We start from the raw sequence: 15140 nt of genomic DNA, 5'->3' as shown, positions 1-15140 counted from the left end.
TAATTCTTGCACCTGCCTAGTTCCCAGAGTTCTTAAATAGGTAGGTAAGATGTCCAAACATTCACTGAAACTGTAAAATCCTGGAGAATCGTATTACATCATTGTGTGATACCACATATGACCTTTGAACTACATGGCTTCTTTGGCTTAGAAAGAATCCAAAGTCATATAGCCCACAGACTGCTTCCAAGGCATGCTGGAACTTGCATGGATTTCCCAGAGGCACTGAGGATAGGAATAGAATAGGTAAGGCTCCAAGCTGCATTTATAACCAGTTCTTACCAAACCTAAGTCTGCTTTAGTAGCACTCATGCTTTCTAGGTTCAATGTTACCAATGGAAATATCTTTTTGTTTTTCCATGAAAAATTCTTTACTACTTAAGGAGCATCAGGCTGCCTCTTTTTTTAAAAGCAACTTTTCTACAGTCACTACACATACCATTATTCTGACCTACTGATCACTTTTTCTCAGACTTCTTCAGTCAAAAAATATTAGGGACCTGCATCCACCTACAGATGCCACCTCCACCACCCAACTCTACACCCAGACTCCCCACATATTCCTCCAAAGTATATAGCCTTATCAGTGTAGTCTTCACCCTCCATCAAGGACACCTCTTTTTGCAATAGACAGAAAGTCCTATCAAAATGCACAGTTGTGGAGCTCAATCTCAACACATACATCTGCAATACACTCCCCACACCTAAGGCTCAGGGAACATTACAGAAAAGGGGGTGGAAATATTCAATGAGCCAGTGGGTCAGAAAATTTGCTTTGAGACTGTACCTTCTAGATTGTGCCATCAGAAGCTAGAACTGTAAAGTATCATCACCATAACTGCCCAAACTTTAGCTGAACAAGGATGCTGATATCAACAAACATGCCAAACTGAACAGGGAAAAGCTCACAAGGCCTCAACACTACATAAAGAACCACAAGCTGGGGAAGGCTCCCAGGAACCAATGTGGGTAACCTTAGCTGAGACTCACAGCAGTGGGGATATAAAAAGCAAGTTTTGAACTTGGAAATCAAAGATACCTAGATGCTATCAAGCCTCTATCAGTTTACCAACTAACTAACCAACCTAACACCAGCCATTGGAAACTCTTTGAGGTTAATGATTAGCTATTCTCATTCTGTAGGTTGGCATTTTGTCCTGCTGATGTGTCATTTGCCTTATAACACTTCAGTTTCATGAGGTCTCATTTATAATTGTCGATCTTAGTGCCTGCGAGATTGGTGTTCTGTTCCGTCCTGTGTCACTGTGTTCAAGGCTATTCCCCACTTTCTCTTCTATTAGGTTCTATCTGGTTCTATGTTGAGGTCTTTGATCCACTTGGGCTTGCAGGGTGGTAGATACAGATCTATTTGCATTCTTCTACATGCAGACATTTAGTTAGACCAACACCATTTGTTGAGATGCTTTCTTTTTTCCACTGTATAATTTTGGCTTTTCTGTCAAAAATCGGGTGTCCATTAACTGTGTGAATTTACCTCTGGGTCTTTGATTCTATTCAATTGGCCAACCTATTTTTATGCAAATATCATACCATTTTGGAAATTCTTTTATTATACAAAATTGTTCTAGATATCCTGGGTTTTTTGTTTTTCCATATGAAGTTGAGAATTGCTCTTTCAAGATCTGTAAAGAATTGTGCTGGAATTTTGATGGGGATTGTATTGAGTCTGCAGATTACTTTTGATAAGATGGCCATTTTCACTGTTATTCCTACCAATCCATGAGCATGGGAAATCTTTCCACCTTCTGATGTCTTCTTTAATTTCTTTCTTCAAAGACTTAAAATTATTTTCATACAGGTCTTTCATTTTCTTGGTTAAAGTTACATCAAGATATTTTACATTATTTGTGGCTATTGTGAAGGGTGTTGTTTCTCTAATTTTTTTCTCTGACCATTTATCTTTTGTATACAGGAAGGCTACTGATTTTTTTTTTTTTTTTAGTTAATCTTGTATCCAGCCACTTTGCTGAAGGTGTTTAACAGCTGTAGGAGTTTCCCTGGTAGAATTTTGGGGGTTTCTTATGTATAATATATATCATCTGCAAATAGTGATACTTTGACTTCTTCCTTTCCAATTTTTTAAAAAAGATTTTATTTATTTTATGTCTGTGAGTACAAGTCACTGTCGTCAAACATACCAGAAGAGGATATTATAAATGGATGTAAGCCACCATGTAGATGCTGGAAACTGAGCTCAGTGCTCTTAACCGATGAGCCATCTCTCCAGGCCTTCCTTTCCAATTTGTATCCCCTTGACCCCCTTCAATTGTCCTATTACTCTAACTAGTATTTCAAGTACTATATTGAACAGCTATAGAAAGAGTCCAGGCATTTCAGATGAACTGAATTAAGTTTGAGAATACTAGTCTAACTAACTATTAAGAGTTATTGTTCAGTAGACTGCTTGTTTAGCATGCATAAAGCTCTAGGTTCAAGCCCAATTGCATTAAAACCAGGTATGGTGATGCATGCACTGTTGAGATAGAGGAAGGAGAATCAGAAGTTCAAGGTGGTTATACTTCACTACACAGTGGGTTAGAGGCCAGTATGGGATACATGAGACTCTTGTCTACCACCACCACCACCCCAGTTAATAATTAAATAAAAATAAAACCACTTGTGGCACCAGTGTTAGATGTTGTAGACTGTAAGAAAGAACTGTTCCATTAGATAGGTAAAGGTATAAGGTACACTGAAGTAATGCTCCCCATATTGAGAAGCTGGTTGTTGCCATGAGAAAAATAGAATTCATTTTCTTCAGTATTAAAATCTCCTCTGTGTCCAACTAAAGGCAACACAAGGTTAGAACCATAAAGGAACCTTAAAAGATTACTGCTTTAATTTTACTTTATCTGACACTAGAGGAAACTGGGGTCCAAAGGGGAAATATAGACTAGTTAAACTTGTGGTAAGCTTTCTGATAGGACAAGATTAGAACCCCATTTTCTCTAACTCTCAGTCAAAAGCCTTTCAATTATCCTGTGCTGAACACAGCAGCATGGTGCTAGAGTGCCTAGGTGAAAATCTGGCCCCAATAGTTAACTCAGCCACACTAGGTTAGTCATTTAATCCCACAAAACCTCTATTTTCTCACCTGACTAGCAGATATAATAATAATAAGTACTCCATACCCTTGTGAAGACTAAAGGAAAGGAGAGAAATAAACACTGCCTGGTATACGATATTAGCTGTTCTTATTATGAAAGGTCAGCAGCATACTAACAGTGGAGCAGGAATAGTTATTTGAGCTGAAGATGATGACCATTAATGCTCCAGAGATACTAGGATTAGGTTTTCAAAGAGTTTTCATGTAGACACAACCTGAAGTTCAAACCAGTTCTTCCAGAAATCGTAGGATTCCGTTCTAAAAACTATACTCACATGGAAGGAAAGTTAAGTAGGGAAGAGAGAACAGCAGCAGTTTAGAAAAGGAAGGCAGGTCAAGAAGAGAAAAGGGCAAAGGATTGAAAAACTATATGAAGAAAAAATTTCAACATCTATTAGAGTATCAATGAGTCCTCTCTATATGTACAGCTCCTGCAAGCCAGTCTCTACAATACAAAAGCTAGAGAAAAGTGTTTGATTCCGAATGAGACAGCAGATCCCAGGGAAGAAAGGCTTCAGGACATTATCAGAACTCTTTCCTCCCTCCTAGCCAGTCTTGTTCTTTCTTCCATTCCCACAAATACTAAAGTTGCTCGTGAAATACGTAAGGTGTATGTGGATGGGATTCTGAGGAAAGACGATACAAGGCCAGTTTGGGCTATAGATCATACAAGAAGAGAATGAGGAAAACAAATATTACTTTGGGGGATTCATAAGTATGTACATAATCTATGCAAGAGTGTATATGTCTACATGAGCATGTGTGGAGATCAGAGGTCAACACTGAGTCTTTTTTATTTTTTTCGAGACAGGTTTCTCTGTGTAGCCCTGGCTGTCCTGGAACTCACTCTGTAGAACAGGCTGGCCTCGAACTCAGAAATCCGCCTGCCTCTGCCTCCCAAGTACTGAATACTGAGTCTTGTCTTCTATAACTCACCTCACTTTTTGAGGCAGGGCATGTCTCATTAAACTCTAGAGCTCACTGACTGGCTAAAATTGGCAGCTGCAAGCCACAGGGATCTTCTGTCTCCATCTACCATTGTTAGGGTTACAGGTCCTTGCTATCATACCCAGCTTTTATCTGGGGATCTAAATCCAGGTCCTCATGCTTATGCAGCAAGCACTTTACCCACTGAAGCAATCTTTCAGTCCCAAGCTATCAAAATTCCTAAGGAGTTTTAGCTTTTGTATTCTCTCCTGTAACAGTGTGTAATATCTTGAGTCTTTAAGATTCAACTTTTTGTATGTTAAGTTCAAAAAGCTTTGAATAAACCCAACCCAGGATCATATTCTAAGCTGGCTTCCAATTGTAGTTGGGTGTGAAAACTGACTTAAATTTAGAAGGGAGTGTAGAAACAATCTATAGACTAGAATAAAAAAGGCACGGTCATTCAAACAAATATCCTTTACTGTGAAGAAAAAGAACTGACTGTAGAATTCAGTGAACAGTTATAAATTTCAATGTTCGAAAGAGCTGTTCAGTTAAATCTATACAAGAAGAGGAACCTCACAGATTCCATCAGCAAAGAGAGGTCATTTATATTCCCCCAAATCTTAAATTTCTCAAGTATAATAACCTCTTACTGTTCTGCAGATTTCATATCTCTACAGCTATAAAATGTAACTGTCTCTAACTCTACCCAGAGGCACTGCACTAAACACGGCAGTGGTTTAGAGTCAAAATGCATTCTGTTCTAAACTTAACTGTTTTCATATCCAATCATAATTGAAAGCTAGCTTAGAATATGATTCTAGGTTGGGTTTATTCAAAGCTTTTTGAACTTAACATACAAAAAGTTCAATGTTTCTAATCTTAAACAAACTAAACTATCAGCAATCTTAAAGACTCAAGATATGCCAGGCAGTGGTGGCACACACCTTTAATCCCAGCAGTTGGGAGGTAGTGGCAGGTGGATTTCTGAGTTCGAGGCCGGCCTGGTCTACAGAGTGAGTTCCAGGACAACCAGGACTATACAGAGAAACCCTGTCTCGAAAAACCAAACCAACCAACCAAACAAACAACAAACAAAAACCAAAAAAACAAAAAACAAACAAAAAACAAAAACCCTCAAGATTATTATACACTTTGTTTTCTTTCTTTGAGACAAGGTTTCTCTGTGTATCCCTAGCTGGCCTGGAACTCTGTAGACCAGGCTGGCCTCGAACTCAGAAATCCACCTGCCTCTGCCTCCCAAGTGCTGGGTTTAAAGGCGTGCACCACCACTGCCCAGCTGCACAATGTACTTTCACAAATGTGGCCAGGCCCACCCAAGACCTAAACAGTCATATCTATAAGATTTAAGAACTTATACAATGTTGGATCATATAAGATGCTACTACTTAAACATTTTGACACATGAAACAGTTATTTTATATACTAAGTGTATTGTAATTAATGTTCCCACCAAATGTATCAAGTAAGTGATACTGATGTCCTTATTTTACAAATAAAGGAATGGAAGCATAGAAGTTGTGAACTTGAAAAATTATACAGTTAGTACATAATGGAGTTGGTATTTAAAAGCAGGCAGCCAGGCTTCTAACCCTATCGTCTTAGCTATAAATTACATTGCTTCTCAAAATGGAAATGAGAATTTTTAAAACACCAGACACCCAGAATAAAGAAGTATCTCAGAAGGAACCAGTGGCTAACACTGAAGCAAGCCTTTGATAAGGTTGTACCTTTCACTTCAATAGTGGCATTGGCTTTAGGAGCGCTGACAAAATGATATACACAGTGGTATTCGCCTGAATCCTCAGCTCTTGGCTTATTGATCCTGCAGAGATAAGGGAAAAGAAATGAAATGAGTTGACGGGGCAACAGAAGGCAAATCAAACAGGCAACAAGAAGAGACCATATTCTAGCTCTACAAGGTACTCTGCAATATGACAAACTTGTTTCCTCCTCAAAATCTCCATACAATGCTTCTATATTGTTCCTCCCATCACACAGCATACTTAAGTCCTTTTCTGTCACGTCTGAACTCAAGTCACGCCATCTAAATTTCCTTGTCTCCCATTACTCTCACACTGTTGTTCTTCATAGCATTTACCAGCATTGTAACCATGTATTTATCATATTGTTTGACTGATCTCTGTCTCTGCAACAGACCATGTCGTATGGAAGTAGACACTGTTTAACTGGTACACAACTCTACACTGAGCCCTCACCTGGTACACATACTGTAGTGAAGAAATGAGGAAACAAGTGGGTGAATGAACAAAGTCAGAACAAGTAAGTGGGTGTGGACCCAGACCAAGTTAAGAAATTAGTGTAAACTTTCAGCTTGTTTGTTTGTGACAGTGTCATGCTGTGTACAACGTAACCGTCTTGAGATCTTGCTTCTCCTATCTCAGCCTCTCTATTAGTAGTATTGTTTGTTTCATGTTTTTACAATATACTATGGTTTTCAGAACAGCTTACATATTTTAAAATTATTTATATACTCAAAAGAAATGTAGACAATTAAATTGGGAGGGGACTTGTAAGAGAACAACAAAGAGTGAGACTGAATGCTTTGCTTGACGTTTGTAACTCTTGTATCAAGTTACCACAGTAAGAGCCAAGATTTTAAGCTCTACTAAATACAAAACAAACAAAAACACTTTATATATTTATGTTCATTTAAGAAAATATTAGTAGTGATGTATTATTTTGAAATATACAGTTAATATGTTTGAAGTTATTTAAAATTCATATTGAGAAAAACATGTATTTTCAGTATTGCCATAGACAAGCATCTACATAAGACTGCTAAATTGTTGTTTTATATCAAACAACTTTTATAATACTCATTTTTATTGTTATAGTATTTTATAAATTTTAAAGAATGACAAAAAATGTTAACAAATTCAGATAAATTGAAATCGTAACTTTTCTCATCATAATGCAATAATGAGAATTAAAAAAACAAAATCAAATCTGTTTTAGATCTATGATAATTAGAAAAAAAGTAATTAGTGTAAAAAGAATGTGTGGCAAGGATATTAGTTCCTCTCAAGGGTCACAGCTGATGACAACCTCACACAGCCTCAATATATTCCCTCCTGAATACACCCACACACCCACACACACCCACACCCACACACAGACATAAGAGACTGGCATTGGTAACTGCAGAAAGAAAAAAAAAAATTAACTGCCCCAGATTAGAGGATAAATACTAATACAGAGATAGCTTCAAAATATTCTTCTGAACTTCATTTAAAAGATCCACATTGCCGGGCAGTGGTGGAGCACGCCTTTGAACCCAGCACTTGGGAGGCAGAGGCAGGCAGATTTCTGAGTTCAAGGCCAGCCTGGTCTACAGAGTCAGTTCCAGGCCAGCCAGGGCTATACAGAGAAACCCTGTCTTGAAAAACCAAAAAAAAAATCCACTTCTCCACTGCAGACTGTTTAATGAAACTTCTAATCTCAACCTCTTATTGGCCCACTTATAACCACTTTTTATATTGTTCATTATAAAAAAAGAAACACAAGAAACCACGGATAAGAACCGATTCAGCATTTCTATGTCCTCACAATATTCTAAAAGGAACAAACAGTCAGGTTGTCTTCTCAACATGACACAAATATCCCACCACCTTGAATCTATGCTCTCAAAGGGAAAACACACACAAATCAGCTATTCTTAAGTAGTCCAGAGTTTAAGGAATGATCAACAGCCATACACTTCAGGGTTTGCCTGACTCTAAGTTCCACAAGAAATACTTAGGGACAAAAAAAATAAAGACTCCCAAGTTCAAGGACATGCCTATGTGTTTACAATATTCCAAAACCATTCATTCCCTTGGACTAACTACTGGAAAGGAAACTGAAACACACAGAAAATGTTTCCTACAGAGTAGGCAGAACAGGCTTCTGAAGTTGGTTCAAGGGCCAACTGCCTGAGTACCCCAAGAATGTCTATCAACTCTAATCCACAGCCTGGAGACAATCAAGTAAGCTGGGGCAAAAAAGGGAACAATAGCAAAGGCACAGTAGATAAAGTCAAGTGGACTGGATGTTTCCTTGAAAGAGGTATTATTTAAAAAAAATTTTTTTTTAATTTTTTCGGGGGGGTGGCTGAAGAAATGGCTCAATTGTTAAGAACACTGACTGTTCTTTCAGAGATCCTAGGTTAAATTCCCAGCACCCACACAGCAGCTCACAACTATCTGAACTCCAGTTCCAAGGGATCCAATACCCTCACACAGACATACATGCAGGCAAAATACCAATACACATAAAAATTTTTTAAATTTAATTTTAAAAAATTGGGGCTGGAAAGATCTTCCAGAGGTCCTGAGTTCAATTCCTAGCAACCACTTGGTGGCTCACAACCATCTGTATTGTAATCTGATTCCCTCTTGTGGTGTGCATTAAAAAAAGGAAGCATGCATATACATTTTTAAAAAATGTATAAAATGAATGGTCAGACCAGAAGTAAGAGTGAATAGCTAGCACCCAACAACTCCAACCCATTACCACTTTCCAAACTATGAAGAAGCTGCTGAGGCTACCTTCTCAATCTAACATCAGAAGAGACCACAGTAGAGGCAGATTAAGTTGCCACTTCATAGTAAGCTATAGAAGGGAAGGAAAGCATTACAGAAACAATTCAAAGTAGTTGTGGAGTCTAACACTGGTACTGAAATACACTATAGTATTTGACTTTAAAGATAACCAAGCCCTACTACTTTCTGAACCTAAATTTCCTGATCTGGAAAAAAAAAAAAAAAGATGAGTACTTACAAGCTTATGTAGAGCAATTAAATAAGGGGCATAAAAATCTTAATGATGCTTCAGAATCCTTTTGCTGCTAAGCCCAAAGGCTTTCCTGGTCTCTCTTCAGTGTAATTTCTTTATATTATATTATTCTGCCAAGCAAGATTAGCTGATCCTTTCTGAGATCACTTTGCAACCTAAAACAAACTTTTCTAAAAGATGAGCTGCCAAATGTTCTCAACACTCTAAAGAAAGCACCATATCACTGAGGTTCCAGGTAACTCAGACCAGCAAATATCCTCCTGTACTCAGAGACTATGTCTAAGCTACCGCCTCACCCCCAGATCACTAAAGACCACTGTATGGACTGGTCCTGATCAGATTATGGTGACTTTATTCTTAGAGGACAATTTAGAACAGCTACCCATAAGAAAGATCCCTTGTTCCAGTTTCAAATCTGACTTCAATTTGCTTCTCAAACTACTGAAATAAGTCAAAAGGTCTGTATTCTATGACTCAGCTATTAACTAATACTAATTCCATGAGCAAGTGACTCCTTGTTCTCAGTTTCTTAATTATAGCAGTTTTAGGACCATCTATGGCTCTCAACTATGACTATCCACTAGAATCATTAAGGAATCTTTGACAGATTCCTAGCTTTGCCTCAAATATAGCAGACTAGATTATCGAGGAGAGGGCCAAGGCCAAATTTGGTGGTGCATGCCTTTGATCCCAGTACTGAGGAGGCAGAGGCAGGAGGATCTTTGTGAGTTGGAACCCACCCTATATGTAAAGAGTACCAAGACACCAGAACTACAAATTACATAAAGAGACACTATCTCTATATATCCCCCCCACACACACACACCCAGGAGATGGCCAAATGCATCTCAAAGTACAGAATTTGGGAAAGAGTTCAGTTCACTGCAATAATGATATCATACTGAATTTTTAATAGAAACATTCTCAAGTTCATCTTTTCAACATGTACATGTAAATTCCTAATGAGGATAAGATGCATTAATATGAAAGACCTTTAGAAAAAGCATGGAAACAAGCTTAGGACCAGTTCAAGTTACTGTAACAAAGTAATTCATAATGTGTCTGTGTGTGTGTGTCTCTCTCTATCTCCCACTTCACCCCACTCTTCTTTTTGTTTTGCTTTTTGAAACACTTGTCTTTCTACATGATTCTGGCTATCCTGGGACTCATTATGTAGACCAGGCTGGCCTTGAACTCAAAGATCTGCCTGCCTCTGCCTCCCAAGTGCTGGGATTAAAAATGTACACCATCATACCCAGCATCTCTCTTTTGTAAAAATGTTTATTTAGTAGTAGTGCACACACACAGGACAACCTGCCACAGTTGGTTCTTCCCTTCTACCATTGTGGATTCCTGGAGGCAAGCACCCTTACCTGCTGAGCCATCTGACTAACTCCACAATGGATCATTTAATTAACATTTTCATACTCATAATTTTATCATATGTGAATGCTAACGATGAAGGATTATAAACATACTCTCTCCTTTGTTCCCAAGAGTATTAGTTCTTACCTGTACTCCATGTTGCTGGCATTCTTACGGGTGGCAGTGAGCTCTACCCCATTCCTTGTCCAGTAGCTGTACATAAGGGTGTGAGAGCTGGAAGTGAGGTTACACTGCAGGATGACAGGAAGGAAGCTTTCTCGAATAATGACCTCTTCACTGGTGACAATTCTTGGTTCTGTAATTAGAGTACATAATGACAGAGTGCCATAGTTTTCCACTGTTTGTAGCCCTGGCCTGAGAGTTAAATGGGGTAGGGTGGGGAGACCAGAAGAAGAGGGAAGGCAGACAGGACTACATTGGGACTTTCACTTTACCACTTTGGTGGAAGTTAAAAAAAGGAAAAACAATGATTATAAGCAAATGACCACTAGCGCAGACAACAGCCTGAAGACCAGCTGGCCTAGACGTGAAAGAATGGGAGTATTACATGTGCTTGCACTGGCAACAATCCACTTACAGTTTTCAATACCACAATTTTATGAAGTAAGAACCACCAGCCAATTCAGCATCTAAAAGAAAATGGAGCTCTGCCTCACAGTTCTGAATGCAAAGGCAGTGTGCCATTTATGTAACAGACTCTTTACAGAGCCACTGGACCTTGGAAAAGCAACACATAATACATACATGGTTGTTCCCACAATGGAATCTGCTAAACCTACAGCAAATTGACCACAGCCATTTCATAGAAAAGATACTAGATATAAAAGTAAACTTCCCATCGGAAGTCTCTTGCACTCTTTAAAATTCTGAGGAGTGTAACTTCTTAAAGAACCACGGACTCTTTTTCTCCAGCTTATATTTATTCCCCAAACCACCTTTTTAGAATTGCACTTTAAAACACATTGTACTTGCAAGACAATACAATTATACTAGAGTGTAATATGTGTTGGTATATGGGCTCCTAGAAACTTAGAACTGCAAAGTTTACTCCTCTCTTTTATGGGCTAGAAAAAGTAAAATGACATGTCCAAGGCCAAAATTACTCTTAGTGGCAAAAATGGCCCGATAAAGTACATCTAAGTTTCCTATTTCTGTCCCCCGATCCCAATACCTCCTAGCCCCCAAAACCTTCACCCTAATGCAAGGTAAAGACATTTCTTTCTGGTTCTATTCTGGGCTTGGATAACTTAAGATAACATCTGTCTCCAAAAATAACCTACAACTAGCTAAATAGAATCCATTAAGCAGAAAATGTACTAATCACACTGAATCATTTCTGGTAGGCCTATCTTGAAAGAACTTTTAATTTTTCATTTCCATATTATAATCAGGACTATGTTGCTTGAGTTTTCTCTTTTCCCTGATTTAGGTTTTTTTTCTACTTTGGATCAAATCTTGTCTTACAGGTGAAGTCTCAACCAATCACCTTTTCCCATCCACATTAAGAGGTATGTGCCTCTTTCCCTCCCCCAACCCCTTCTCAGACACCCATGACTGATTTCCCACTTCCTTGTATCTGACTACTTCTAGTATATTTCCACAGCAGTTTCCCTCATCATTTTATAAAGAATAGTTCTAACTCTTGAGGATAGAACTGTCTCCCTCTTCTGAAACTGCTTCTTTTTATATATAGTTCAGAGGAGGGAAGAGGATGGATGGAGAAGTCACAAGATATTTGGAAAATATAATGTCTTAATGACTTTCTAACCCATGTAACATTTCCACTTACAAAGTTAGTGTCTTTATTATCTTATGATAAAGCAAATCTTAAAATTGCCTCAATTAACAAACTGGTTCTAATTAATTTCCAATTCTGACAACAGGACAATAGTTATCTTCCATTCAGTACTGGTCCTATTTAGTAACACCAAACAAGGTCTCTATATACAAATAATGGAGGCATAGCAGCCACTAAGACAAAAGCAGATGCATGTAAACACATTAGCGCATTGTAGTGTCCCATGATTTCAAGACACACTGGACAGAAGCCAAATCCCTGGGCTTTAAGAAGTCGAGCAGAACAGCTGCAAACCCTGCAATGGAAGGCGCACATACACCATCAGCAGAAAGCATCACAATTCCAAGAAAAATTAAAACCAAGCAAAAACAGAAGAGAAAAAGATAGAACCAGTACTCCACAGAAGAGAAATTAAAAATATATCAAAAACAACATTAAACCCAAACACACTTTCAAGTTTTCATTGAATTTTTATTGTCCAATTTCATATTCTATCCCACTTGGGAATCTCCTGGTTCTTCCTCTCAGATTGCACTGAGAAAGGGTGAACTCTGAGAATGAGGCCAAGAGTTTCCAGATGTTTATATACAAGGAGGCAAAGAAAATGCTACTCTTACCTGTAACGGTGCAAATGATCATTGCAGCTCAGGGAGATTAAGAAGGTGATGAGAGCAATCTGGTAGGCTTTCTGCTAAGAAATCTTAGAAGGCAAAAGAAAGTACTTTTTCCCTTAAATGTTAAGGATCCAGGACAAAGTCAGCTGGGAGCAAGTAGATTTTGTGCCACAGGAGGACTGTAGTGCAGAGTAACCTGACTTCTGTTGTTACTATATGTGAAACTAGCACTATGCTGAGCTCCTTTGGCTACAGTACTACATTTGGGTTCTACACCAGGATGAAGGTGCGACATTTATTTCTGTGGCCCAGTGCTACACAGCGAAAGTCCAAGAGAGATGAACATTTAGAAATTCAAATATTTTTACTTGTCACTGACTTCTATTTAGAAGCAATAGATAGGACCCTTACCCTAACCACCATGTTTATGTAGAGAACATATTATGGCAAAACAAGCCTAAAAACTGGACCCATTTCTCTTCTGGTTTACATTATTCAAAGAGCTTTGGAGAAAGCACTAGTATGTCATTCTTAGAAGAATTCAACCTCCCTCCAGAGGCAATGTTTCTAAGGAGCCTAAGATCACAAAACAATTCAATTAAAGTTAAATTCAGGCATTACAGCTAGCTTGAATTAACCAACTGATATGGATATCCAGGGAGAAACTAGCTAGCCAGGCTATGACTCAAGTATATGCATATACCCATAAGTTAAGAAATTTGTTTCTAAGTAAACTGGGAAAGTATTATGTGCTCTTAGGAACTGATGCATACTTAACTCCAAAGCCCTACTCTTATACTCCTTATATATAGTCTTTTTAGCTACAAGTTAAGATTCTTGGAAATGAAACTACCTAATGCCCAATCTGTAACTATGAACTTCTAGAGACCTTTGTGGCCATTTGGATAATTCTGCTTTTTGTTTAAGGAAAGGAGCAAGGGGGCAGGAGAAAGAGGCGTGCAAGGGGAAAAAAACTTGTTAAAAAAATTGTTAAAACAAAGAAAAATTGCTGGGTTAATGTTCCCCATTTTCACAGACAGGTTTTCTTTTCCCCTTCACAGAAGCAGGCTCTCTGATTCAGCAGTACCAACTGCAACAGCCTCTCCTGTCTCCCTTTCACATCCCCTCCTCCAGTTTTCCAAGTGGATACAAGACAAAAGCTAATTTGATATTTTTTCATACATATATACATTCAAGTATAATACATTCACTTTTCCAAGTATATAGATTCAGGGTCCTTCTCACAGTACTTTACTATCACCAAATTGCTCACAAAAATAGTGTATTTTACTACTTAACCTTTATTCTCTCTAAATCAGTCAAGTCTCTCACTGAACCACTCAAAATCATGCAACAGTATCAGAGGCCCCTCCATTAAATTGAGAATGCCCCTCAGTCATAATCAAGTCAAATGCAGGACTAGAACCCTTCCTTCTGAATGAGAGCATGGATTTTTGTGTTGGGCTCTGCTCCCTACCATGCAGGTTTCAGAAAGAGAACTGGCCACCCAAACCTAACTTATACAGCAGACACAGGACTCAAGAGGACTTGGATTGAGATTTAACTTACTTTTTTTTCTTTTAAGACAAAGAAACAGACAGTGTGAATGTTTTCCAAACTATTTTTGAGTTTATCGTCCACCAGGATAAGGAATTTTGTGAAAGCATCAAAGTCAAGCTGTCTGTGGACAGAAACTAGATGCAATTCTAACTTTCAAGACAGCATGATAAGTTTTTAAAACAATATAATTTTCAGCTTTAGAGCACCTAGCTCCTGATAGCAAGACTAAAGGGTGAGACTCTCAGGTGGCTGCTTTTAAGAAAATAGACCCAGTAAGAACTGTGCTGTTGCATTGGAGGGCTGCTGTCAGAGAAGCACATGCCACTGTTTTAGAAAAGAAAAGAGCTGGAGCTATGGAAATGTCCAAGCTTACATGCCACCCAACAAAACACATACTACCACACTGCACCATGGCAACATTCCTACAACAAAACAGGATGACACCAATCACAGCAAGGGAAAAGGCTGGGAAGACATAAACTTAAAACCATAGAGGTAAAGGCAGCTAGCTATTCAGAGTGAGCTTCCAACAGATGAACAGAAGAAATAAAAAGTAGTTAGAGTAGGGAGAAAAACAAAAATAGAAAGGCACCAGAGAAGCACTCAGCAAAAGGATAGCAGGAAACCTACTATGAAATTAAAGAGGAGGGAAAAAAACAGTTTCAACACTACCCTCATTCCACTGCCTGGCATTTGTGCTTTTAAAAATTTTTTTGTTTCCCCAGTTCTCCCTCCCCACCTCTTCCCAGCGAAGCTGACTTTGGACAGTCATGGATTTCCTCAAGTTCTTTGTTCCTGAGGAGAAAGACACAGAGAAGGGTTGGGAGATAAGGGAAATAGAAAGGATGGCAAAAAAAAAAAAAAAGTAGCCACAAATGGTCATACACTACAACCAAAAGGGTCGTGG

General features: G+C 38.5%; 1 protein-coding gene across 6 annotated transcripts in view; it reads right to left on the bottom strand.

The window, feature by feature from the left end:
- Window positions 1–15140, bottom strand: part of Nptn (neuroplastin) — a 70551-nt gene that overhangs the window by 16555 nt on the left and 38856 nt on the right. For all 6 annotated transcript variants that reach the window (XR_004111913.1, XM_031345906.1, XM_031345904.1 and 3 more), the window contains 2 exons: window positions 10388–10556; window positions 5809–5903 (listed from right to left, as the gene is read on the bottom strand). Coding sequence is in view for 5 of the 6 variants with exons in the window: in XM_031345906.1 (XP_031201766.1) it covers window positions 5809–5903; window positions 10388–10556 (264 nt within the window). In the remaining variant the exon portion in view is untranslated. The remainder of the gene's footprint in view (window positions 1–5808; window positions 5904–10387; window positions 10557–15140) is intronic.

This window comes from Mastomys coucha, unplaced genomic scaffold (genome assembly GCF_008632895.1).
Source record: "Mastomys coucha isolate ucsf_1 unplaced genomic scaffold, UCSF_Mcou_1 pScaffold23, whole genome shotgun sequence".
Taxonomy (NCBI): Eukaryota; Metazoa; Chordata; class Mammalia; order Rodentia; family Muridae; genus Mastomys; species Mastomys coucha.
This window is presented reverse-complemented; position numbering and strand designations above follow the sequence as displayed.